This window comes from Acomys minous (assembly GCF_964271855.1).
Source record: "Acomys minous genome assembly, chromosome: 4".
Lineage (NCBI taxonomy): Eukaryota > Metazoa > Chordata > Mammalia > Rodentia > Muridae > Acomys > Acomys minous.
This window is the reverse complement of record NC_140486.1, coordinates 91,773,096-91,800,581: the sequence shown is the minus strand read 5'-3', so window position 1 is coordinate 91,800,581 and position 27,486 is coordinate 91,773,096. Positions and strand designations below refer to the sequence as shown.

The 27,486-nt window shown below is 44.2% G+C and overlaps 1 protein-coding gene across 3 annotated transcripts in view; it reads left to right on the top strand.

The window, feature by feature from the left end:
• PLEKHM3 (pleckstrin homology domain containing M3) overlaps positions 1-27,486 on the top strand; it is a 160,543-nt gene that overhangs the window by 46,565 nt on the left and 86,492 nt on the right. For all 3 annotated transcript variants that reach the window (XM_084779291.1, XM_084779290.1, XM_084779292.1), the window contains exons 4-5: positions 16,097-16,242; positions 26,176-26,369. In XM_084779291.1, the coding sequence (XP_084635417.1) occupies positions 16,097-16,242; positions 26,176-26,369 (340 nt within the window). The remainder of the gene's footprint in view (positions 1-16,096; positions 16,243-26,175; positions 26,370-27,486) is intronic.

Genomic DNA, 27,486 nt, shown 5'->3' with positions numbered 1-27,486 from the left:
TGCCACATGTCTACTCATGCGGACCTCTGCCATGGCCTGTGACTTCGTGTCTCACTTTTTGGAGGGGAAGACCTTAGTACCCAAGATGTATATCAGAGACCTCTCTACCCAAGGTCTATCAAAGGATGCCTTATCACCCACATAAGAGTCATGTTTGCCATGTGAAATGGAACATCAGGACCCATGCTATGACCGATTGCAGTCAGAACCCCTGAGGCTTTATTATGAAATTTCCAAATTAACTGAATGCACATAGAGTTAGAGAAAGTACTAGCCTAGCTACAAAATGTTCTGTTGTTGTTATTTTCCCAAGACAGAGTTTCTCTGTGTAGCAGCCCTAGCTATTCCTGGACTCACTTGTAGACCAGGCTGGCCTCTGCCTCCTGAGTGCTGGGATTAAAGGTGTGAGTCACTACCACCCCGCAATAGAATGTTCTCAATAGGTAAATCAAACCATCCTTTAGTTTTTTTCTAGATTATATGAACATATTCCTTTAAAGTGTTTCTTCTATGTATGTTAAGCATTTCAACCATGGAGGTATCGGTTTTCAGAAAAATCTCCAGGTTTTCATGTTATCCTTATGCCATGGAAGCATTCGTGGTTATTCCAGCAGGGTTCCAGTTCATAGTGAATTAAAGAAGGTAAGGGGATAGTGTTAACTCTTTACCTACATCCTGGACTCATTTTGTCTGCAAGCATGGTTAGCGTTTGGATTTTGAGACAGCCTTTTCTCCCTTATTTGCTACCAACTACAGTATCTTTTTATGGCCCTATGAGCTCCTAACTTTCCAGTATGATGTGTCAGTTGCTTTGCTAAAGTTCAGATTGGCCCCGCTGGTCCTATTTACAACTTTCAACTGCTTCCCACTTGTTTTGGTGTGAATTTCAGCATCCCTCCTGGACCTTGGCCTACCCACTAGGTTTCAGTCTTTTGCCTAGTGCCTAAGTTCTAGTGCTGGAGTCGTTCTTTTTCTCTAAAATTGTGCCCTCTCCCAAGCTTTCAAATGGCCCTCTCTGAAGGATTGCTACTCCCAGCACTATCCAAACGCATGTTTCAGGCCAAAACTTTGATGACACTTCTTCAAGAACACTTTTTGCAACCCCTCAAACTGCTTAGGAATTATTAAAGCCCCTCACTATAGTGCAAGCTTAGTGCCCCTTGCTCCAATCCTATTCACAATTGAGATTATACGATTTCTTGTGTACTTGCTTACTTAATGTATGTCGTCATCCCCCCCCCCCCCAACGTGGCTGCAGATGCTGCTGGCAGTTGCAACATTCATCCTGCTCATTGTCATTTGCCTAGCTCTGCATCTGGTACACATGGTACATACTGAGTAGTTGTGGCCGTCTGTCCAGAGCCTTCCTTCTGCACTCCCAGCATTGGCTTGGCTGCTTTTGCATCTTTTCTAGGGGTCTCGTGTAGGAGTCATATGTCTCACAAATTAATATGTTTACTACTAAGCCATCTAAGTTGTTTAAAAATATTAATAGACAATGAGTCTAAAACCCACTCAAACTGGTGGTAATGTTGCACTACATGACCTCTCAGTGTTTCGCTATGCTACTATGAGGGATAAGCATGCAATATTTCTAAATGTACTTAACCTGTCTTAGTAGACTAGCAATCTCAAACTTGGGTTGTGCCCACTTCTGGGAACTGCATTATCAGAGCTTATTTGACACATTTGCTTATATTCTGTTTCAACCCGGTTGTTCACTGCATTCAAGTATGCACTTAGTCCTTCGTACGACTGCTTTATCTCACATGCCAGCTACAATGTCTGAGACTGCTGGGCCACATTCACTCTGGCTGGCTATAAATGCTCAGAGGTTCCCATGACCCACTGAGGTCTGGTAATTTGCTAACACAACCCACAGAATTAAGAAAAGAGCTACACTTACACTTAACCCTTTTATTATAAAGGCTATGGATCAGGGACAACCAAATGGACAGACTGTTTCTTCCTCTTGGAGAATCAGGGTACATCACCATCTCATCACATGAGAAAGCTCCCCCAAAACTTTCATGATCAGAGTTTGTACAGCAATTCCGTCACATAGACAAAATTGATTGAATCATCAACCACACGATTGAACTGAGTTTTCAGCTCCTCTTCCTCCCTGGAAGTCAGGCTGACTAGAAGACCCTACTCTTTTCATGTAATGGTTCTTTGTGATGACCCGCTCTTTGCTGAAGCTGTTGAGTGACCACTCTGAGTTCTTCATTACTGTGCGATTTAATGGGCTCAGGAATAGCAAATGCATTTGTATCATTTAGAGGAAATTCCAAGAATTTTAGAAGCACCTTACCCAAACCCAGAGATGAAGACCACACACATTATTACATAGCAGCCAAGATGGCACCTGGCTGGCAGCGGGATGCATGGTGTATGTAGTTCCCCTCAGCATTCACCTGTCCCATTGTTTCAAGTCAGCCAGCTTTCAACACTGACTGTGGCTATTTAGGGAAGGAGGTTTTTGGTGGTATTTTCCTGGGTGCTTCTGGGGCCAAAACGCTTCCAAGGCAGGCTAGAACCTACCAGCTCCAGACTGTCAGCCCCCTGAAGCTGCTCAGAGCACCAGCTGCTCACACACAGATACCACTCTCAAGTTTTACCTTAAAATATAGAATATTTACTTTGTAATATATACAAAACAACATATATTTTCTCTATTTCTTAATGAAAAAAAATCTAGTTTACTGTGTATATACCACTTCTAGACAGGAACTAGGATTCCAAGACTGTAGATGAGGGCTCAAAGCAATTTCCAACAAGATTAGCAGTCACCTACACCAAAGCCTATGCCTTCCTCATTTAAATCATATGGGGCTGAACCAAAAGCCTTGTTGAAAATTACTGTCCTTTCAAATCACCAGGCCTCTGCCTCAGAGGAACAGGCTTAGCTTGAAAGCTGATCTCCTTCTCATATTTCATCAATAAAGCTGTTCTTCTCAAGCCCCAGACCACTCAGAACAATAGGCACACCTGATGAGGCAGCTGGGGGCATCCAGACTCAGTGGGTAGTGGATAAGTTAGGAGCGCAGAAGCATGGTCTCCTGCTGGTCACCCTGTGGCTGACTCACAACCTCATGCCAGCCTTTTTAGTCTTATGAGTCAGCATCTTCAACACTGTATCCTAGAGGAAGGTTTAGCCGTTCTGTCTGTATACAGCTAATACATTAGAAAATTCTAGCCAAAACAAAGCCACATATATTAATTCAGCAATATTGTATAACACTGTACAAAATTTTTGTTCAGGAAATATGGGGAGATCCCCCAGTGATGTCTTAGATAAACTGAGGAGTCTATTGGTGGCTTAACAACGAATGGGCCACCTTTGGGAAAAAAGATGTTTCTCATCCACTATTAGGGTGAGGGATTTTTAGCTTGAATAAAAGGTGCCCAATAATGCTGAAGGTTTCCTGGCATCTCCTGACGCTCAACTCTACCAATAATGTCACCAACATGCATGTGTCAATTGCTTTTCCCTTTCCTTCCCTACCTTGAGTGAATGGTCTCTGTCTGAGCCATGAACCTTAAAGAGTTTTACAATGCTGATAAGCAACATATCTCATCCTTTTCCCTTCAGATAGCATAAAGATGGGACAAAATTATATTGTCTAGCGCTCTAACTCCTAAGTTAGATCCACTTATGCATCTGGCCACAGCTGGAAAATCTGAGACAATACCCTCTTCTGCAATAGAATACCTGCTCTCTGAGGTCAAGCTGAGAGTGCCAGGATCCTTCTTTTAAACTCACTTGTTACAGAGACTCACTTGCCTCAGAGGAATGGCATTTGCCACACAAGTCTGGTGACCTGAGTTTGATCCCCAGAACCCATGTAAAAGTGGAAGGAGAGAACTGGTTCCCCAAAGTTGTCCTTTGAACTCTACAACCGCACAGTTGTACATGCACACCCCCATCACACAATAATGTATAAAAATTTAAAAACTAAACTCACCAATTGGATACCTCATTTCTCTGTCTGTGAAGAGGTCTGATTAAGGGTGAGAGAGAATCAGGGCTCATTGTGCTTTAAAAAAAAAAAAGTCCTTTCAAATGGTAGAGGACCAGAAAATAGGAATTTCTACCTATAGGCAGTTTTTAATTTGCCCTACCCTGTCTGAATAAAAAGATGCAAATAGGCTGCCTTTAATACAAAACATTTAGTTAAAAGATTAGCTTTGACATGGTCACAGATGTATTTTAAGAGAAACAGAAAAACCTGGACGTTGTAAAACAAAGGAATAAAAGAAAGAAGCATGCAAGGCGATCTCTAAAACTCATAAGGCATATGGGATTTGGTGTGGGATGAAAATGAAATCCAAGCATGGATTCATAGGAACCTGATGAAAGCCGTCTTTTCCCATTTTGAGTCTGTCCCTGGTACTCTCTGGGTCCACTCTCATGACTTTAATTTTATCAAATTGTTGTCATTACTGAAATAGCTCAAGTAGGCATTACTCTGAGAGGCGCTGTCAGGGAAGAAGAAGGAAGGCTGTGTTTTAGAGATACTGTGAAGTTCAAAGAGAGGAGACCTCATGCAACATAAGGGAAGAGAAGCATGTGTTAAGAACAGGGAGTGGCGTGAGGGGAAGTCAGAGGGGACCGTGGGGCAACACTGTCTGTGATTAAGCTACAGACCGAGTGGGGCTAATGCAAGTAGAGACTTCTGAATCCAAGCTGGAAGAAAAGATAAGGTCCAGGAACTGAGTAGGGACAGCTTGTTTGTCGGATAAACCAAAAGGATAATATCAACTTCTGAGCTGCTAAAAGGCTGTTGACCTTTGAGACGAATCATAATAGAGCTGTAACTAGGGAGTCCCATGGAGAGGGCTTGTGGGGATTTACCAGGACGCTAAATGCCAGGGGAAGGTGCTGTAGAAAGAACATAATTGGAACATGCATTGAATTCTTGGCAAGACAAAGTGTTTGGAGCGGGGCTGGGACTAAGGTAAGGTGAGCCAGGTACTTGCTTTAGCATGGGATCTTTTAGAAGACCTGAGTGATTAATATAAAAAAAATATTTTAATATAATATCCTTAGCATGAAAAACCATGCCAAATGGTCCTGGGTTTAGAGACAGTGTCAGCAATCACTGTCTCAGGCTCATCTCTAGTTTAGAGGTACACTCCAGGAAGGCTGCTTATTTAATATGCATTTTTCTCCAGTTCTCAATGTGTAAATGCTAAATAGCCCATCCTACCTAGGCTTTTACATACTGAGACTGACCTCCTGTTCTGGATCACAGGACTTCAGGCGGTGTTAAGGCAGAAGTAATGGAAGGAGTTAAGCTATGCTAAAGGAGCATTAACCTCTGTGACCAAGAGTCTTCAAGTAAGAGTCCTTAGTGGACAAGTGATTCACCGAAAGGATTAATCTGTGTAGAAAAATAAATAAATAAATAAACCCAAATTGCAAGCAAGTTGTCTAGAAGAGAGGGTGCAGCGCGGGCAAGACCTCTTTTCTTTCCATGGTACTTCTTTTACCAAACAGCTTGAGTCATTTTCTTGAGTAGGAAAGGAAAGCTTATAGCCAGGTGTGGTGGCACACACCTTTAATCCCAGCACTTGGGAGGCAGAGGCAGGGGAATCTCTGTGAGTTCGGGGCCAGCCTGGTCTACAGAGTGAGTTGCAGGACAGTGGAAGCTATACAGAGAACCCTTGTCTCAAGCGAGGGAGAGGGGAGGGACGGAAGCAGTTGTAGATGGGCCTTTTCCATTCCCTGGGAGAAGTCACGACCGTTGCTGGCACAGGAGTGACTAAGTTGGCTGAGTACGGACATCCCTGGTTTTACTCTCCTGCCTGTACTGGCAGGTTTGAGCAGTGGTGTGTGGCAATTTAGCTCAGGTCATGCTTTGTTGTGAAGGCCTGCCCTGTGCAACATCACTTCCTCTCCAGATTGCCTGTTCCTGTGACTCTAGAGGCTCCTGCAGCAGCCATGGGCTCAGAACACCATGGTCATCTTGACAGACCCTTGCCTGTTCTTTCAAATCAGGCCGGAATCCCTCCTACTTCTGTCCCCAAAATTTAGAGTGGTGTAAGGACTCAGCAGGTTCTCTCCCCTTCCTCTTTGCTCTTAGCAGCGACTCCTCTCAAAGCTCAGACTGCCAGCTGCCTGACACAGCCCTAGCAGATCCTCTGCCCTGTTAGGTCAGCTTGCCCCCCACCCCCCGTCCTACCTCCCACCCCCAGCCCCTTGTGGTTCAGCTTTACCAGTCCAAGCACTGCTACTTACAGTGTTGCTCAGGTAACTGGAGCAAGTGGTTTCCAAAGATGCTCTGGTTTCTGACTTAAGTCTTTACTGACATGACTTTTTCTAAGACCTGTTTCCCCTCAGATTCCACCAAACAGAAGTAAATGAGAAAGCCAAGTCATTGACTTTAAGAGGAAAACAGGAATGGAAAAATAACTACATTTGGAATACACTAGAAGATAAATTATAACATTTCATTATGAAACCTACCTTACACTAATATAAACGTTGCCTTCGAAGTGTCTTGCAAGAAAAATTAAAAGGAACTTTACCACTCAGATCATGTCTTTTGGAAATGAGAGTTTCTTGTAGATCGTTGTGTTCACAACTGAAGGCAGGTACTTAGCAGATGAAAAGCAGTCAGACTCTCTAGAATGGCGCACATTCCTTGCTTACTCACCTTAGCAAAAATCAAGATTTACTGCCTTTCAAGATAAAATTTGACTAAATATTGATTTTAGGTTCTCATTCATTGTTTACCTGAAGGACCGATAAACCCTGACACTTCTCAACATGAGTGGGAATTATCTCACACAATCGATAAGTTTCATGTGGTGTTTATCTGCATGTATGTTTGTGCACCACTTGTTCTTGGTCCTTGTTGTGGCTACAAGAGAGGACATCAGATGTCCCGGAACTGGAGTTCTGAGTGGTTGTGAGTCACGTGGGTGCTGGGAATCGAACCTGAGGCCCCTGTGAGAGCAACAAGTCCTCTTAACTGCTGAGCCATCTCCCCAGCTCATGATTTATAACCTTAGCAACAACATTCCACGAGATTGGATAAATACTGTAAAATTTAATACGTTTGTTTTCGGTCAGCAGCAATCACCTGACTGTGACATTCCCTTCATTCCTTAGGTACATATAGGCTGCACAGCAGAACTGACTTAGCTTTTAAACATTCAGTGTAAATAACACTCCCCAACTAGAAAACCAAAACCAAACTAAAGCCTTGCTAACTAACAGTGTGGTTGAAATATTTAATCCTATCCAGACTAGAAAGAAACCGAATTCTGCAAGCAATACGCAGCCAGTTGCTGTCTGCTGGTGCCAGTCTCCTCATCTGTCACTCTTCTGTCTCTAGATATAATGGGCCCTGAACTCTTCGCTGTGTCAAGGCAAAGGGCTAGTACTCTACACACATAACATTTGCCACATTGCTGTGTTGAAAGGAAAGTTCCTTGGTTCAGTACACCCATTTTCCCCAGAGAAGTTATTCACTTCTGTTATAGTCTTAAGGACATAGCTGTGCTAGCAGCAGCTGCAGTCCATTCTGCAGGTGCCAACTCATGTTAACCTAAGGGTGTCAACCATGGTAGGGACAGTTTCTTTCTAAGCCTAATTTATGCTTTTGAACATGTGTCAGCCCTCAGACTGCACAGCAGAATTTTATGAGCCACGTTCTGGCCAACAAGTAGTGACATTTTTCCATATATAATCTCTCAGCACTATACAATTTATAGATGATGAACATAAAATGAAACCCACCAGACAAAAATTATTCTGTAATAAGCAGAAGTGACTTCAGGACAGATTTGGAAACAACTAGTGAGTATGTTTTAGGGTTGTATTTAAGCGCGTAGAGCCCCCTCCTAGCTATACAGATCATTTTTTTTCTTTTAAAAATATTTCTTCAACTTTTCATTGGCAGCTTCATGCATACATATATAAGGTATCTTGATCATGCTCCCCCACCCTTTTCCTCCTGCCCTGGCCCCCCTCCTAACACGACGCCCTCCTACCTTGATCTTTTCTCTTTTCTCTTCCCTTCCTTTCTTCCTTTTGTAGCTCACCGAGTCCGGCTCATTTATGCTGTCTATGCATGGCTACGGCCCATCTACTACAGCCAGACCGATGAAGACAATGAGCCTCTTTTTCCCAAGGAGCCATCAACTGCCAAAAACTTGTCAGTGGTTGTTGGTACTTTGTGAACTTCTCCTCCACCCATCCTGGCATGTTGACTGGCTTGATCCCGTACAGGTCTTGTCTGTGTAAACACAGCTGTTGTGAGTTCATGAGTGCAGTGTCCATGTCTTGTCCAGGAGGCAACATTTCGTAGCACTCCTCCCGTCCTCTGGCTCTTGTCCTCTCTCTACCCCCTTTTCCATGGCCCTTGTTTTCTGATGAGTCATATAGATGTTTCTTTTAGGCGTGAGCATTCAGTGGCACTTATGCTTAGCTTTTTGACCAGTTTACGAGTCTTTATACTAACTGTTGTCTGCTGCAAAAAGAAATTTCCCTGACCAAGGTTGAGAGCAGCCCTAGTCTGTGGGTATAAACATAAATATTTAGAAGTCAGATTGACAACATGAGCAATTAGCAAAACAGCAATAGTAGGTTTCCCCATAGGCGCCGTGGCTTCCCCAGCTGTAGATTTTTGACCAGGTATTCAATGCCAGGCATGAAGTTCTTCCTGTGGTAGAGGTCCGAAATCCAATCAGAAAGTGGGTGGTTACCTACCCCTGCCATAACATTCATGCCACTATTACACCAGTGGGTGCATCTTCCACACGCACACACACACACACACACACTCATTCCCCTGCCCCACCCCCAACAGCCTGCACAGTACCTTGTGGAACTATAAAAGCTAGCCAGAAGGAGACAATTTCCTAGTCAGCTACACACTGATGCTTCTATGTGTGGCAACCAAAGCATGTGCTGTCTTTAACTGTAGGATCTTACCATCTAGTTAATTATGGTGAGCAACCAAGGACATTGGCAATAGCCTATGTTGTTTTGGAGGCATCTGGGGCTTTTAATTAATAACCAAAGTGAGATCCTGGCACTGAGATTTTCATTTAGTGGCCTTTTTTTTTTTTTTCTGGGAGCAACCAGGTATGGACTTTTCATCTCCTGGGAAGATAATTCAATATCAAAGTACATAAGACCTTAGGAAGCATATAATTTCGAACTTCTAGCCTAAAATGGGTTTATAATTTCAACCAAATCTCTGCAAACCCTACCATCACTTCACATTAGTAATTATGGTCCTCAATTAGTAATTGAGTTCTCCTTTTGTTCCTCAGTTTTGAGACCCTTGTGAATAATATCATTTGTCTTAAAACAAAATGCACATAACTCAGTGTTATACGCTAGTCTTCATCTAAGTGTTCAGCGTATTAATTGCTTTTTTATTTGGTAGACCCCTTCTGTTTTATAGGTTGCTGTCTTTTTCCAGAGACCCAGAGGTAATTTGGATTCTTGAGACAGGAAAGAGGTTGAGTCAGTGATTTCTAAGAAGGTGTTTTCAGATTTCCTTATGTTCTGCACCCTTTCTAGGCCACAAGTAGAATTCCAGAGCCTCATTTCTGCCGCGCGAGCTGAGGTCTGGTGGGTAGTCACTCTTACATCTAAGTGCTGGCCCTTTCTGCTGTGCAGGGTAGAAGACTAGGGTCCACGTTTGTTTTGCCTCAATTTTATTTAATACCAACTCTACGATGAAAAGATTGCTTGTGCTTATATTAGGCCATCCTTCACTTAAACACTGCCTATACGTGGGCTAGCCCCAGGTGAATAAGCAAACATTCAATTTATGCCAAATATAGCAGTGGTTTTAAAAGTGTATATTCAACACAAGCTTGTTGTTTGTTTTTGGGACAGGGTCTTATTATGTAGCCCTGACTGTCCTGGAACTCAGTATGTAGACCAGGCTGGCCTCTAACGTACAGAGATCCGCCTGCCTCTGCCTCCTAAGTGCTGGTATTAACGGCGTGCACCACCACTGCCCAGTTACAGACAACAAGCTATGTAAGCCTGCTTGTTATGGCCTCACTCCCAATCTTTGACATTTTTCTATTTTTTAGCACTTGGGGTAGAGTATGGGGTGTCAAACCCAGGGCCTTCACACATTCTAACCAAATGCTCAGCTGCAGACCACACCACCTGTCTTCAGCATCAAATGCTTGTAAAACACCAGGCCATTGGACCTCTACTTCATTTGGTAAAACATACAGTCTCAAAAGGCCAAAACCAATTCACAGTCCAGGCCTTGGAGCAGCATAGAGCAAGCAGCATCTCACAGAGTGCTCCTTTATGGCACCTCACTGTCCCCTGGCAGGACACTGGATGAAGAAAGGGACGGAGGGACAGAGGAAGGAAGGAAAGGCTGGGAAGTTCCATTCCTCAGCTTAGCTGTGGACACTCCACCCTGTCTGTGCCCACAGCAAAAGAGGCCGTGACTCTCGTCAGGTCTCCCTCCCCACCCCTCTTAAGGCCTGGGTCTTCTTGCGTATGCACATGCATGACCCTCCTGCTTCAGCCACTCGGTGCTGGGATTGCAGACACCATGATGTCTTAGCTAGGCTTTATTTTTTTCCTGATTTTACAGAAAAAAAAAATGAAAATTTGTTCCCTAAAACTCTTTGTCTCCCCCCTCTCCTGCTGATTTTAGAAGATAGGGTCTCTAAAAGATAGCCTAGATTTAGCCTTGAACTGCTGCGCCCCCTGGCTCCACCTCCCAAGTGCTGGGACTCCAGTGAACAGCACCACTGCCAGGCTTTTTCTCATCCCTTTTTACAAAGGCACTGTCTTCTTCCATCTCTTTGTTCTATTTTTTTATTCTTCAGAGGCTCTCTACCTGCCATACACTAAGCAAAATACGGGCTTGACCTTGTGGAAGTGTGTGAAAGCTCACATTAATAGAGTGACAAGCAGCTTGGAGTAGCTAGCTAGCGCATGGGCTCACCTCGGGATGGGCCCAGCCTCGGCTCTTGGCCTTCCCTGTTGGGCCTCTGGCTTCCCTGGTTTGGGGTAGGCAGCAAAAGTTGACAGCTATTAAGCAAGGAGAAGGCTGTTGGCCCATGCTCAAGACCTTGGCCTCAGTGACACCACACTGCAGCCGGCCAAGCTAAGTAGGTGCATTTGTGAGAAGAGAAATTGTGCTTCGTGGAGAATTATGCCAGAATTTCGGTTCCAAGCCTTAGACTCTTTTGGATGTCTTACTGAAGGCAGTTTGGGAAACGGACTGTATATGCAGCAAACAGGGTTTTGGGTAAATGGTAGCATTTGTTTCCAAAAGTGTATCAGAGGGGAAGCTAAGCTCTTCAGAGCATGTGTTCATTAAAGATGTGAAGTGGAGTGGGAAGGGGAAAAAAAAAAAGGCCAATGAGTTCTCTTGTGAGATAGTTTTTTGTTCTTATGAATTGAACACTCTGAAAAGTTTCAAAAAGAACCTGGGAGAATGCATTTGCTTTGATCTAACATGTAGAGGGTCCCCTACCTCAAATGCCCTTCAATTTAGAAATGTTATTGAAAAATCTGTTTGAAAGTACATAAAAATATATGTAAATAAGCCCTAATTAGTTATTTCAATTAATTATTGTCTGTCTACTTCGCAGCTCTATTTTCCCTCCATAATGTTGCTTTTCAGAGTCCACTTTTGGCACTCTTGAAAAAAAAATGTTTCTTAACAGTCATTTTTAAGAAAGCACACTCTATCCTGTTGAAAACTGCACAATGATAAATTAAAATCCCAGATTGTGCCTGTTTGTAGAGAATTGCTTCAGATGCTTTCAGTCCATGACCTGCAGTAGGAAGTAAAGGAAATCTCGCTGTCAATCAACAGAGCAGGGCTTCCTCCTTGGAAACAGATGAGATGTGCTGTTTGGAAGAGAGTGAGTCTCTGTGGGGTCAGTAGCCTCTCATCTTCCTCCCGACCACCCTGTGCTCTTTTAAAGGCAAGCGCATTGGCTTCCAGGCTAAAAGCCTGTAGTTCTTTCTCAGTTGAATAGGAGGCTTCCTAGCAATAATGAGGATGCTCTGTGGTAGAGCTCTTGCAGAGCATGTGCAGATCCTGAGTTCCATCCGTAGTGTGGGGAATAAGCAAGTCTAGCCTGAGCTCAGGGTTCTTTCCCATAGCTGCTATGTAGAGAGTGACTGAGAACCAAAAGTGTTAACTTGGGAAGGCTTGTGACAATTATGATTTTCACAGAGTAGTCTGCGTATCTCTTGCAGTGTCATTCAGAGCTTGGAGGGGCCTTAGAGGTCTCTGAGAAAGCAGGAACCCAGCCGCAGCCTCCACCTGTCAGAGTCCCTGGTGAGGAATAGGAGAAGATGCTCCTAAGAAATAAGGGTCCTTCCCCATCTCTACAGAATCAGAACCATTTTGGGGGAGGCCTCTACTTTTGCCACAAGCCCCTAGAAAGTTTGGGTGCTCACTGAATTTAACTGTCTACCAATCTCAGCTCTCCAATTTATTTTATAATGTGGAAGCAGGCTGAGAGATTGGATGGGTCAGGTTCACAGCCTGCACAGGACAAGAGGGGCCCAGGCTTCCTGGCTCTGGGTTACACTTCTTTGTATAGCACCCCAGGGTCTCCCTGGCCTGCAGACAGGTCCAGAACAGCTCAAGAACTGAGTGGACAATGTGATTCCATAGAAAGCAGTGAAGACACTCCAGGGCCAGGGAAGGAGTAAGACAGTGTCACTCATGTCTAAATTAAGACCTGAAAAGCCTTAGCTGTCTTCTCTCACTCCTCCTCCTTGCCTTGTGTAAGCCCAGAAACCTGGGCAAGGTTCTGAGAATGTTTAGCTTGTCTCAGCAGCACATGGAGTTGAGCACCCACTTAGGACCTGTGTACCCAGTAGAAATAATTAATGTTTTTAGGCTATATGCTTTCTTATGCATATTTCTATATGCATATTTGTATTTTAAATGTTGCCTATATATGCTATAGAACATTATAGTAAAGTCATTACAATTACAGAATGGTAAACCCATTAATACCTGTTAGTACCAAGAGATGTTTGCTAGTATTTATTATACACCAGACAATCAAAAAACTAAACATACCTAATTAAGTTTTTCAGTAGTCTGTGGTGAGAATTTGTCTATAGTGATGATCCTGACTGCATGTCCGCAAAACCAGTCACCTTCTGATCCATTAGGAAGGATCGAATCTGTTTTTGTTTTGTTTTATTGCTCTAAAGGCAGTGGGACCTGGGAGAATGGTCCCTGATAAATGAGGAAGACTAATGTCTGACGAAATAGCTAACTTTATTCAGAGTATCAGACAACTTATACTCTGAAGGTTAAGAAGAGTCACATGAGTAAAGTGTACAGTCAGAAGGGCAGACTGCCCATGGCTGACAAACAGCACATGGAAAAGCATGGTTTTCCATAGAGGCATATAAACAAATAACAATGGCCAGTTGTGGTGAATAAGCTGAAGGAAACTCACTCCTATCTGCTACACCTGGGAGGAGCGTGCAAACACAGTCCAAGAACAACTCTGTGTTTTTGAAGAAACCAACGCCTTGGTTTCTTGTAGTTTTTCTCACAGGCACTTAGAATTCTTAATTTTTAGATTGTGCTCTAACACTGTTCTGTCATTTCACTGTTAACTCAGTTTGACCATCCACTAATTATAGCAATAGCAATATCCTCAGAGCTTGGATGTGTCAGGTCCCTCTGGAAGCTGCCTGCTGCTCACAGGTTCAATATGCAAGCTTTAGAGTGGGCAGCATAATGAAGTAGGGATAGTAATGAAAACAGACTGTTTCAAAGGATTAATTTTGAGATATCTATAGGAAATTACAGTCATGTGTGTGTGTGTGTGTGTGTGTGTGTGTGTGTGTGTGTGTTGCATGTGCCAGAGGGTTCCTAGTTTATCATGCCTCAACACAGACATTTATTGATTGTCTACTATGTGTTAAACTCTGTGTTAATTGCTGAGGATAAAAAAGTATCTGATAAGTTTACGGTCTGCCTGGCTGGAGAAGCCTATAAAAAGGCACCACAGTTCAAGGAGGCACGTGTAAATACCAAATGAGTCACACAGTCTGTGAGCGCAGCAAGCAGCATTCCAGCATTTACCACCCGGGATGGTGACAACATCTCCTCCCTCGAACAGAAGTTCCTGTGGTCCTTATCATCTGCACATTGTTTCTCTTTCCTCAGCTAGCTTCAAAAGCAGGCTCAGAATGACTTTGTTGCTGTTCACTAGTTAGGAAAGAATAATAATTTTAAGAACCATGGGAAGATTGGACTCTACCACTAACACATGTATTTGACATCTTTCAGTCCTCTGTGCTTTTAAAAGCAAGAAGTTGTAATTCTTTATACAGTGGATGTACTGTGAAATGGAGTGGTTATTAATGCAATTTTATTTGTGATAGAAGCTCTGTTAGGTTTTGTGGTATTTTCATGGAGTTTATATGTATCTTTGTAGATAGACAGTTTGTATAAAATAAATGTTTTTTGAGTCCCTAGTAATGGAAATGGACTATTACACTGACTGCCACATTATTTGTCACTGTCGTCGTCATCATTGTCATCATCATCATCATCACTGGAAGAGTAAATCAGTTTGTACTTGTATCACAAACCTGTGTCAGATCTCTTTAATCTTTGCATTTCTGGCACTCGACCATGAGGAATGTCACAGGGAAGGAATTCTGTAGTGAACGCTGTAAATCAGACATGTCAGAATAGTGATGCTATTTGCATAATGTTCATCAATCTTGCCTGGGCTTCCAGGGATAGGATGTTTGTGACAGGATTCCCATCAGTATCAGTAGAAGGTAGTTCCTCCTAAGTAAGGAGACAGTCTCTTTTGGGCAGGATCATGGTTACTGCCAGGTCCCCTGCCATCCCTGGACAGTGCTCACGGAATCATAAAACTCCCAGGATAGGAAAAGGGCATGAAGAGTCACCTACCAGCTGCCAGTGGTCTGGATAGTGAGCAAGGTTTGTTGAGACAGCAAGCACTGCAGGCTCTGGGTAGAAACTGAGGAGTTTGCTGCGTTGAGGGGGCAGTGAGCTCACTGCTTAGCTGGGGGTGATGTGGAGAGTCTTGGAGTTAACAGGTAAAAGAGATGCGTAGGAAGGAGAGCTGTGAAGGTGAGATAGGCCAGCCACATGCCAAACTCTTTACACTGATTTTTTTTTTCCAAGCAAAGAAATGCTTGAGTGATTTCATCACCAGACAAGCTTACAGCCAAATCTAAACTCTACCTTTTATTTGCTGAGTGATCTCACACAACATATTTAACATTGAAAAACCCTTCCTCTCTGCATCCCTACCTTCCTTTCTTTTCTTCCTTTTATTGATTTTTTGGTTTTGCTTTCTTTTTGTGGACCAGGTGCCACGTCACCCGGGCTAGCCTCAGGCTTGATATACCGCCAAAATGACCTTTAACTTCTGATCTTCTTCCCGTTGTTGTTGAAATGACTCCAAATGCAACTACTACCATATTACAGTTTTATGCAGTGCAGAGGGTGACCTCAGGCCTTCTCATGCCAGGCAAGGACTCCACCAACTGAGTGATACTCCTGGCTATTGGTTTTGTTTCTTTGAGACGGAGGCTTTGCTCAATTGCCCAGGCTGCTTGGAATTCTGGAACTTGCCATGTAGCCTCAACTGGCCTTGGACTCAAGATCCTTGCCTCAAGTTGTGGGACTGCAGGGGTGGACCACCGTACCTGACTATTTTTTCATCAATTAAAAAAAAAAACGGTCTCTTTTTCCCAGAGATGTTGTAAAAGCTAAACAAACCTGTATTAGGAGCTCCCGGCCAAGTATGTGTATAAAGTAGGAGGAAGTGAGGAGTCAGGGTAGAATTGAGGAGAAGCTGGCCTCTGACAGCCATGCATAGAACAAACAGAATTAGAGGCGACAAGAGACAAGGGTCTGGTTAGGTGCCACAGTGCATGTCCCTCAGGAGGCGAGGGAGGCCAAGCCTCTTAGGCTGGGACAGAGGGGATGCATAGATTCGTGTGTTCTCTGCAGCTTCTTTCCTGCTACAGACTTCACTGAACTTGAGGGCTGTGTAGCCTTGTTCTGTGGTGTTCAAAGTCCAGCATCAATCATAGCCTCTCTTTTGCCTTGAACAGGGTGCCAGCGCTCTATTGGTCTTTCTAACGGCAAGGCCAAGGTGTGCAATTACAGTGGGTGGTACTACTGCAGCAGCTGCCACGTGGACGACAGCTTCCTCATCCCAGCGCGAATAGTTCACAACTGGGACACTTCGAAATACAAGGTAGGTGCCAAGCATGGATACACTCGATGATAGCAATTCAGATGTTCACGTATTGTCAGGTGCATTATAAAGCTAAATATAAACTGACTGAGACATTGTTTGTCGGAAAGACAAGCAAACAACAGCAACAACAAAACCCAGGGTCTTACTTTGTATTTGAGACTGGCCCCAAACTCAATCCCTCTGTCCCTAGCTCCCCATAGTTGGGCTGACAGACGTATCTCATCATGTGCAACTACCAGACTTCATCTAATGCTTCTTAACCTCTCACTGTTTAGAAGCTTTTTGATTATGCTACTTACTAATTTCCTGATTTTATATACGTATATCTTCTGATCTGTCTATCTAGGCCTTGATAATTAACTATAGCGATAAGAGATTTTATACAGCTGGAGGCGTTTCTTGGGATTTTTATTAGAAAATGGGGCTATCAACTGTTCATGAGCATGCCGATGGTCTCTGGAGAAGGCACGTGTGACCCATAGTATTTCTTGTGATCAAATAGCACTCTGACTCAGGTGATCGCTGCTCTAGAATCTTACAAGAAGCTATGAGGACTTCTGGGTAGCAGCCCACAAAAGGAGCAGTGCAGTTAGTCATCCTCGGGCATTTATGAGAACTCCTGGCTATTGAAGAAGGGGAGCTAAAGAGACATGTTGGGATATGCTAGGAGCATCACACAGTGCTGAGTAGCAGCCAAGGAAGACACCCGAGGAGTGTGATAGCACATATGTTAGCTGTGAAAATGCAAGTCAACAGAGGAGGAGGCACACTCAAGACACACCGGGTCATCCCAACATAAGGGTGTGGAGAGAAGAGGGCCAGCGAAGGGTGACTGGAGTCCAGGAATGAGCGAGCAGTGAGGTAGAAGGAGCCCAGGCTGCCTGACAAGCCATGTGAAGAAAGTGTTTCCCGATGAACTGTGACAGCTGCTGATAGGTCAAAGAAGATGAACCCTGAGAACTGGCCATTGGCTTTAGTCATGTGGAGGTAATTAGTGACGCTAATGAGAGCAGCCTGAATGGAAAGGCAGGGGCAGAGGCTTGCCTGGAGTGCGCTCCACACAGAGTAGGAAGGAAGAAAGACATGACAAGAACAGGAGACCGTGTGCTAAAAGGAAAAAAGGCAGGTAGGGGAGTAGCTCGAAGGGAAGCCGGGTCAAGTTAGGCTTGACTTTTGTTTTAATAGAAAAAATAACAGCATGGTTTTTTTGTTTTTTGTTTTTTGTTTTTTGTTTTATGCTGATGTGAGCTCCCCAGGAGAGAGGAGGGCGGCTGCAATAATGAAGCTGAGAGAGGGATAATGGCGTCCTGTGGACAGCAGGGGAGTTGGCCAGTGCTGGAGCCTTGGAATAAGGGGGGAGGAGCCTGAGAGTGCTGGATGTATTGGAAGCTCATGGAAGCGCTTCCAGTTGCACCAGTGGTTTTGATCAGACTCTTTGGTTTCAATATCTGTAATTTTTACAGGGATTAAGTTCCATCTGGGTTACCCTGGAAGTTCTCTCCTGCTAAGAGGGAAAGTCCCATGATAGGAAGCATCCCTCACCTTACCTGAGGCGTCTCTGTAGTCACATGGCCCTCACTGTCCTTCCACAGGGAGCCACACTCCTCTTACAGACGGTCTGGTCCTCTGCTCCTGTTGTCACCCATAGCTCTTCTTTCCCCCATTGTGGTTTTGGCAGCTCTAGTGATTGATGCTAATCAGACATCTGTCCAAAGTGCACCTCAACCCCTTCTAGAGTGCCTGCTTAGTGAAAGACAAATTCCTCAAACTGTCCCAAGCCTCAGTTTTCTAATACATAAAGTGAGCCAAGCCTTCCTAGGTTCAAGTCTTGGCTTTGTTGCTTACTGATGTGTGACCTGGTTATTTAGTGACTGGGTTATTTAGACTCTCAGTGTTTTAGTTTTCCTGTTTATAAAATGAGGTTAATGTTATCTTAAAGGAGTTAATGTTGATTGAGTAGCTAAAATACATACAGAAACAAGAATGGTGCCCAGTGCACGCCAAATAAACATTGTGCTTTTGGTAACTCACACATTTATAGTTGAGAGTTGTGTGGAGTAGGTTGTTAATGGTGGTTTGAGCTCTCTCAGGGATGCCATCCTCTCATTTGAGGGCTAGATAGATGGCTTGGTGAACCACTGAGCATTTACTATTCTAGCTGAGGACCTGAATTCAGTTCCCAACACCCAAATCAGACAGCTTACAACTGCCTGTAACTCTAGCTCCAGCAGACATGACATCCTTTTCTGGACAGACACCTCAACGCACATGTGTACACTCTTACATACATACACAAACAATTAAAACATTTTAAGTTAAAAAGAAAAGCAGTAGAAATGGTGTGATGAGGGCTGGAGAGATGGCTTAGCCTTTAAAGGCTAGACTCACAACCAAAAAGTATCAGAAATGGTGTGATAAGTACTTATTGAATGGAGGTTATTATTCTTATCACCAGGACACTTATATAACTAATTGTTGGTTGTGTGTTTTCTCTGTAAAGGAGAGCTGAGGCAGGGCATGTGGCTTAGAACCGTTGGTGGCAGCAGTGGCTGCTGAGTTACTGAGAGTAAAGCCCATCCCATGGGCACCTCAGACTCAGCACACTCTGTGTGGTCTTCATCACACTCACCAGATGCACACTACATGCAATTACAGTTGTAAATATCACAGTCACATGTAAACACTCATAAGAATGGTCCCGCAGTCTCCATTGCTAGATTACTCCCTCTACCACCGGTGTCCCAGCCATCCAAGAACCAAGACTTAATTTTAATTTGAGGTCATGCTCTTGGCCCCACTGCACACATGGCCTCAGCAGTAAACACAGCAGAGCAGAGGGCGGCAGCCTTCTAGTGATGCTCCTTGCCTTCCTGCTCACTTCTCCTGGCCCTAACATTACCTCAGCTGACTTTCTTACTCAGTCCTTGTCTTATTTTTTTCATCTTTCAATAGAGCTGATAATAGCACCTATGCCATAAGGCTGCTATTTTCTTGAATGAGTCACAGAAGGACCTAGCACAGTGTCCAGTGCATTGTAAGTGCTCAGTTACGGCCAGACTTCACCATAATTGTCTATAATATTGTTCCCTTTGTGATCTCTTGTCCCCGTCCACTTCTCTGGCATCTTCATCTCCATCTACCCGACTAGTTTCTTCATTAAAATCACACCTATCCTTTCTAATCCCTATCCCGCCAGCCTGTTTCACACCTCTTGGCTTTCTTTTGCCCTCACCTAGCCCAGCAAATCCTACACCCTGCCTTTGAACCTTATTTCCTCCCCTAATTCCTCCCTTCCTCTCTAGACAGTTATCATGGCAGCCTTCTGCATCTTGTACTTGACACTCCCAATATAGACTATAAATATATTATTCGTGTGTGTATGAGATAAAAACATATTTAGAGAGACAGGCTGGCTGAATTCACTTTAGAGTAATGTGCTTGGAGCAGAGCTTTGACAGCTAACACCAAGCAAGTGAGTGAGGTAGTCCTGGCCGTGTGGTCTGCTGAGAGCTGGGGCTACCGACACCTGCCAGCAGAATGCATACCAGCCGATGGAGCAGAAGCAAAGAGGAGGCACTGACAGCAAATGGCCAAGACAGGCACAGTTCCTGAAGGCATGACTCTGTTCACAGGGAGCTTTGCAGACTACAGAAGCCACCAGACTAGCTCATACTGAAGCCTGGGGTCTTCTGTAAGACGGGCCATGTTCTGGTGGTCCTTAAATAACTAGACTTGGTTTAGGGAAATAGGTAGCTAATTGAGGATGTTAGTTAGGTACACTCACTTCATTCACGATGCACATGGGGAGTCAGATCTCTGCCTCCCACATTCTCAGTGGACCAGGGACAATTTTACTGCAGGAACACAGGCAGCCGATTGTATCAGGATCGTCTGTCACTGGCATTGAGGAACTATATTCCATTTAGTCCAGCGCCTGTCTGTTTTCGCTCAGATACCAGGAATTAGCTTAATGCTCCTAATTGTGAGGATCAATTTAGACCTATCAGTTTCTAAATCCAGACATCGTTCTGTTAGATCTGCCTAGTATCCTTAATAGCAAGTACGTGACTGCCTGACTACCCGTTGAAAAAATGGTTTCGCAGAACAGAGTGAAATTGTCATCTTAAGCATTTCCTGGCTGCCCTCTGGAGTATTAACAATCATAATTACTTTCAAAGGCAGGACTGCATCCATTTCTGGTGTCTGTGCTACAAACTGAACTGGGCTCCATGGGTGAGAAGGAGTTAACCCTACCCTTAAATTCTGTAGCCATTTTCTAATGAAATTCTCTCTGAAGCTAACTTCTCTGCTCCCTAGTCAAGCCAGTCCAGCATGATTCAGAATACTCACTTCCCTACCGTTTCCCCATAGTTGTACTTTAAAAAATGTTGTGTGTGTCCTAGCTTGACTATTCACATTCCATGCAGCCAGGGTTTTCCGTGTTACACAAGCCTACCTCTCCATCTTGAGAAGCATTCGAGACCAGCTCTATTGCCTCTAGCTGCCTTTCCTCTTTCTTTATTATTGACTCTAAATGTGTTATGAACTTAGAAATAAGACCAAACTGTTAAATTGTGTCTGAAGTGGCTCAGAGGGAATGCATGTAGTTCCTGCCCTCGTGAGTGCTTTATGTATGTCAGTGGAGGGGCAAGACACCAAACTAAGAGATACAACATGACTGGGGATATGAGAGACTTACACACACTCGTCATTGTTTTAGAATTACACTCAAATGTAAGCCTACATGCCAGTGCTGCCTAATTGCATTATAGTCTCTGCTTGCAGCCTAACTGCCTTCTGCCAGGAAAGAAAGATGGAGGAGGGACAGGGAGCACTTCTTTTATAGAGCAGTGAGCAGGTAAGTTATGGCAGAGTAATTAAAAACTGAAGGAACTGTGATTGCAGAGCCCAGAGCAGGGTATCCAGAGTTCTGACTCCTGGCTCCACTCTGCCATATCAGGACCATAAATAAGTCATTTGTGATCTCTGGACTTGATTAAATACAGAAAATGGATTAATTCACTGTTTTTCAAAGTGGATTTTTGTGGACTTCTCACAAATTTGGCATTGTTAGTAGGGCTCTATAGGAAGGCCATCACCAGGCCATCTTGGTGAGGATTAAAAAGAGACAGTGAGTTCACAGCTTGGTAGGAGGGGACAGTGACGTCAGAGAAGCATGCTCTGTGTCCAGTGAATGAGTGGGGCGCAGCGCAGCCTTTCTCCCACTCTTCTGCCCACAGCAGGCCTGGGCCACACAAAGCTGTCCTGCAGACTTGAGAAGCAGGTGCTCCTTTTCCTCTTTCTCCTCGTCTTCCCCGTCTTCTCCTGTCCTCCTCGTCATTGCCACTGAGCAACAGTCTTTTTTAAAATGTATATCGTATTTATTATAATTTATTCACATTTCATCCTGACTGTTATCCCCTTGCTCTTATCTTCCCATTCCCACCCTTCCTCCCTCTTCTGCCTGTTCCCTTCCCCTTGACCTCTGGTTGGGGGGGGGGGGGCGGGGGATGCTACCTCAACTGTCTGGCGGCACCCTATTAGGTCTCATCAGGTTGGCCATCTTGCCAAGGAGCAGTGACCAAATCATGGGCACCAGAGTGCATGTCAGACGTTCGGCGGCAGCCCCTACCCCCACCCCCACGTGGAGGGTTGGCAGTCCATCGGCCACATCTGAACAGAGGGTCTCGGTTCTCTGCATGCTTTGTCCTTGATTGGTGCTGAGTGACATTCTTAACCCAACCCAACCAGGTTTCTCTACCAAGTGTCTCAGAGTTTGAAGATGAGAACATGTTTCATTTTGAGTCACCAAGAAAGTGCTCTGCAGCTTATTTTCCTAATACTGAGGGAATCCTTTCTATGGGACTAGTAATCCTGGGACCATCAATTTAGGAAAATTGACTAGATTATCTTTGCCCTTCCTGGTTATGCATATTCATGTCCTCCTGTGTTTTCTTCAGCCTTCCTTCCTTTAGGGAAACAGGGTCCCTACCACCCCCACCTCATTTTCAGATTGCATCTGTGGTTGACTGTTTACTTCCTGTGCCCATTACTTCTTTACCCAGGGCTGTTCGGTGGGTGAACATGCCAGAACAGTATTCCAGAAACCTTAGCATTACACAGCCCTGAGCAACATCCAATAATTCTGATCTTTTGGGGTCGGGCGGGGGGGGGGGTGTCACGCCAGGGTTTCTCTGTAGCCTTGGCTGTCCTGGAATCACTTTGTAGACCAGGCTGGCCTCAAACTCACAGCGATCCACGGGCTTCTGCCTCCCGAGTGCTGGGATTAAAGGTGTGCGCCACCACTGCCCGGCAATAATTCTGATCTTAAGAGGTAGTTGTTGCCATTGTGACAAAGCCCGTGCTGTGTTCACACCTGCAGTGATTATGCCTAGTGTTCAGATAGCATGTGCTTATCAGTAAGTGCAGTCACAGATTTGTCAGCATTAGTTGTAGCTGACTTCAGTGTGACTGTGCTGTCTTCTCTAAGTCTCCTTGTTGTGACGAGGAAGGGTCGTGCTTCTACTTGGGCATCTTCCCTCCTAAGTCGTGCATGCTGCAGGGCTGTGAAGACAGAGTCAGCTCACACTCCGAAGCACACACAGTTACGACGTTGCGTTCCTATGGCATAACCATTCTGTTTGTTCACCACAAGAGCACTGAAACAGGTATAGTGGTGCATAGCTCTAGTGCTCTGGGCCAGTCTAGGCTAGTACGTACTACACAGTAAAATCCCCCGGACCAACAGTGAGAGCAAGCTGTCCTCTAACCTTCACAGACAGAACATGGCATGAAAATGTTGCCTGACCCCGCCAATCGGCCAGTTCTACACATCCAAACAACAATAGTAAATAAAAATAAAAAACACTCCAGCATTTTTGTTTTTCATAATTTGGTTTACAAGGACTGTAGCTCAGCTATTTATTGGGATACACCTGGTGTTAACATGTGACTCCTATGTTTAGATTAGCAGGAAAGAAACTTTCACCCAAGAATACCATTGACTTCTTCCCTTGGATTAAGCAAGAGTGTAGCTTCTTCCTTAGGCTACTATTCATTTAAAAGTTTTTCTTTTTGGAAAGTGCTTTGGTTTTTCTAGTGATAGTGTGGTGTTAAGTTGTCTTACCAACAGAGGGAGGGAACTTTAGGGGAACCAGAAAAGGATGAATTATAAAGCCCCGTTTTGCAAAACTAGCATTTCATGCAAAATTGCAAGTTTTTCTGAAAACTGCTGCACTGATCTTTGTGAATGGAGTGGAATCAAAGGAATCCAGACTGTGAAGACATATCACGAGCTCAGCCTTGTTGCCAGAAATGGCTGCAGCAGCCAGGGATGTGTTCACACCCCAGGCACCCCAGCAGTGATGCCCTCTGTGGGAGGAAGGCTGGTTAATAAAGTGGGAAGGCAATGCCTTGCATGTTCCTGAGACCAGCTCTGTTTTTCTTTTTTTCTCACTTAGTTTGTGAATGCCTCTATCAGTAGCTGCTGTCCTATTAGTCCCCTGCTTTTACTGTCCCTGTAAGAGATTTTTTTTTTCCCCTTTTGCTTTTGGGCTTAAGTAGCACCTGAAGAGAGAAGCTTTTTAAGGCCTGGGAGACTGGCCACTGCCCTTTGTCCTCCTGTTCACCTACTAAAAGGTAGCATTGTTAGCCTAATTCCGCAGGCCCCTGACTCAGTATAAACACTGTTCTGTACACCCAGGAAGACTAATTGAATTGTACAATACATCATTTTTTAGCAACAGTTTCAAGTGGATCGTACTTCACTTTCCTGGACACCATCAGGCTTTTCTCCTCATTAAAAATATTTAAGTGCAGCAGATAAGTGAACACAGTAAATAGAACATGCAACTCAGTTGTGTTTTTCTCCATGGAGCTGGGACTGGGAGGCGCCTGAGGGCAGGGCCATGGCTGCTCTGCTCTTCTCAGAAGGCCTGGCCTGCTGTGCTGTCTGCCATGGCCTCATGTCTTTGTTTCACAGATGGGAGTAGAGGCTACTGTACTCAGGTACCTTGTTTCTGATCTGGCAAAGCAGCTGACAGCTAATTCTGGGGGCTGCTTTGTAACCTGGATTTTTAATCTCTTAAATTCCTTTAACTTTGTCACTCCCTGCATGACATCATAGGGTCAGACCATACAACAGATATCTCAGAAATAATTGCTTATCAACACACACACTCACACCACACATACACACTCACACCAAATACACCACACACATGCACACACACACTCACACTCCACATACACAAAGTCACACTACATATACACACTCACACCAAGTATACACACCACATACCTGTACCCACACACTCACACTCCACATACACAAAGTCACACTACATATACACACTCACACCAAGTATACACACCACATACCTGTACCCACACACTCACACTACACATACATATTCACACCAGATACACACACTTTAAGAAGTGATGTACTTTTATAGCCCTATAAGAAATGTAAACTTAAATGTGAGCATTCCACTTTAAGAAGACAGTGATGCTGAAGTTTGTACATATGAAGTTTACTTTTAATTAGTAAATAATAGCCCCACATCTAATAATTGCACTCTCATATGCTGAGGGACTTTGTGATTTTTGTCATCCTGTTGTTTTCTCCTCATACGTCCTTGCTTCACCAGGTCGACCTGGCTGCTTGTCCCTTCCCCAGGAAAGGTGGTTCCCCGCCCTTTAAGTTGCCTGTGAGCCGGCCCCCTCCCCACACCCTGGATCTAGTGATGGCATGTGGTTTTTGTTTTGAGTCTTTATCTTTTTTACTAAATTGCCTCTTGAGGGTAGGGCTTGCTTGCTCTTTCTTCATTAGTAAACTTCTGCTGTGGAATGTAAAGCATAGTGGATTTTCAGTTTTCTTTTTAATGAACAAGTTGTTTGTTTGAGTACTGGATCCCAGCCTTGCTTCTGGAGAGCGTTAGTGGGAACTTGAGGAGACGTTTACCTTCTACAAGTAGAGGCTGAGGCAATTCTGTATGTCCGTGGGCAGCTTACACCGAGTTTTAGCCGACTGGCATGGAGAGAGTCCAGTTACCCACATGAGATCATGTGCTGTGTTATTGACGTTTCTCTCCCTTTTTCTGCTACACTGTATTTTCAGTGCTCTACTTACCTTTACTTTGAACAATGCAATTTAAAAAGCATCTCATAAAGATCAGAGAGTTGGATGGATATATTGACAACAGGCAGCCCACATTCCCAGCATTGTACCAAGGGCATCTCCTTTTTGAGTTGTTTCTATTTAGTTAATTTATTTTCCATGTAATATTCTCCCTCCCTTCCTCCCACCTTTTCTTCCTTTTCTTGAGGATACCCATTTATTCATTGTAATGTTTCTATTAATATTTCACAATATGTGTAGTTCCTTTCCTGTTTTAAAAAATACTTTTTAAAAAGTATTGTGGAATATATCCACGTGTGTGCGTGCGTGCGTGTGTGCGCAGTTTTTAAAGACTGTGTCCCACCACCACCCACCACACACACAATTGCTTAAAATAATTCCAGAGCTGCAGGAAATGGAACATATAGCTAGGAGGCATTTGAATACCCTTCATCAGGTGTCTGCCTTGGTCACATGTTAGTTCACTAAAGTAGGATATACAAAGCCAAGCAAAGCAGAAACATGACACTGGTGTGATGGATCTGTGGGGTTTCTGCCATCACAGGTATAGGCTTATGTCATTACTAACACAGTTGACCTGTGCAGTTAATGATTTCCTTCCACATTTGCCAGTTGAGCTTCTGGAAGGTAACAAAAGGCACTGCACTGTGTTTAGTTCCTCTGTGGGCCTTTCACTTAGCAGTGTACAGAAATACTAGTACTTTGTCTAAGGTGAGTTCTTAGGCAGAACAGGCAGGTATGGAAAGCTGGGTAGTTAGCCAGCGCTGACAGCAAAGCTTGTTTTGCAGGTGTCCAAGCAGGCTAAGGAGTTTCTGGAGTATGTGTACGAAGAGCCTCTGATCGACATCCAGCAGGAGAACCCGATGCTGTACCTCCATGCCGAGCCACTGGCCACCGTTGTGCGGCTGCGGCAACGCTTGAAGTCACTCCGAGCCTATTTGTTCAGCTGCCGGGCAGCGGTGGCAGAGGATCTGCGCCGCAGGTAAGTCAGTGAATGCCAACCCCGTGAGCTTCTTTCCAAGGCAGCCCTTTTCCAAGTCTGTGTCTCCCTCTGCCACCTGACCACCTCTGCCCCTGGCTCCGTTCACTTTCTCCTTTGACCTCAGTCAACTGAACCAAGCAAAAATGAGCAGCACTGCTCAGCCTAACTCAAGGCTTTGAGCCTGTGAATGAGTGCTCAGGGCAGTAAGGCCTTCCCTTCCACTGTGTCAAGCTAAGGCCATAACCCAGCGGGGCTTTCACAGGCCATATAGGCAGGTTTCAGAGCTTTTCCAGGTTTATCATATGCAAGCATGAGCAGGCCTGAAGTGTTTCACAGCTAAAAAGCACTTTAATGAAAAACAAAAAAACAAAAACCCACACAGACTTCTTAAGTTCTGTAGGCAGAAAAATGTGGCATTAAAATGTGCATTCTAGGCTTCTGCCCTTCACTTTGCACTTGGTACAAGATGTTCTCTTTCCTGTAACTGAGTCAGCCCATAGTTCATAGGACACACAAGGCCAAACTAAACTGACATCCTTAAAATGAAGTTAAAATGTGCTTGCTCTCATAAAATTCTTTCTTTTACAGTTGTATTTTATGAGCACTTAAATTCTCACCCTTGGCATATATGAACCAGTTTATACTTGAAATAATTGTTGATGGCATGCATAAGTCCCTAAAATACCTTTTGATTTTTTTATTTTAATAGAAACGACCAGCAGTGTACATTAATTATAGTAAATACTCTTGGAAATAAGCCCACCTGCGTAAGTGTTTTTGGAAAGAATCAAAATGATAGAGTTTGCAATTTAAAATTCAGTAAGATCCAAAGAAACAGACATGAGCCCAGGCGTCTGTAGAAAGCATTTTAGAGAGAACTAAATGTGGGTAGTGAAGGGTGCGTGCTGTGCGGGTGAGCTCTTATGAAACAGGTCTCATCGGTTACACAGCTGTTCCCACATAGTGGAGGCAGATCGTAACTTTAACAGCTCAGAGCTTTCCTGGGGGGCTGGAGATGCCTTAGCAGGCAAAGCACTTTCTTGTGTTCCAGAGTGTGTAGCTACCAGCACCCAATGTGACAGTTGACAACTGTCTATAATCCCAGTTCCAAGGGATC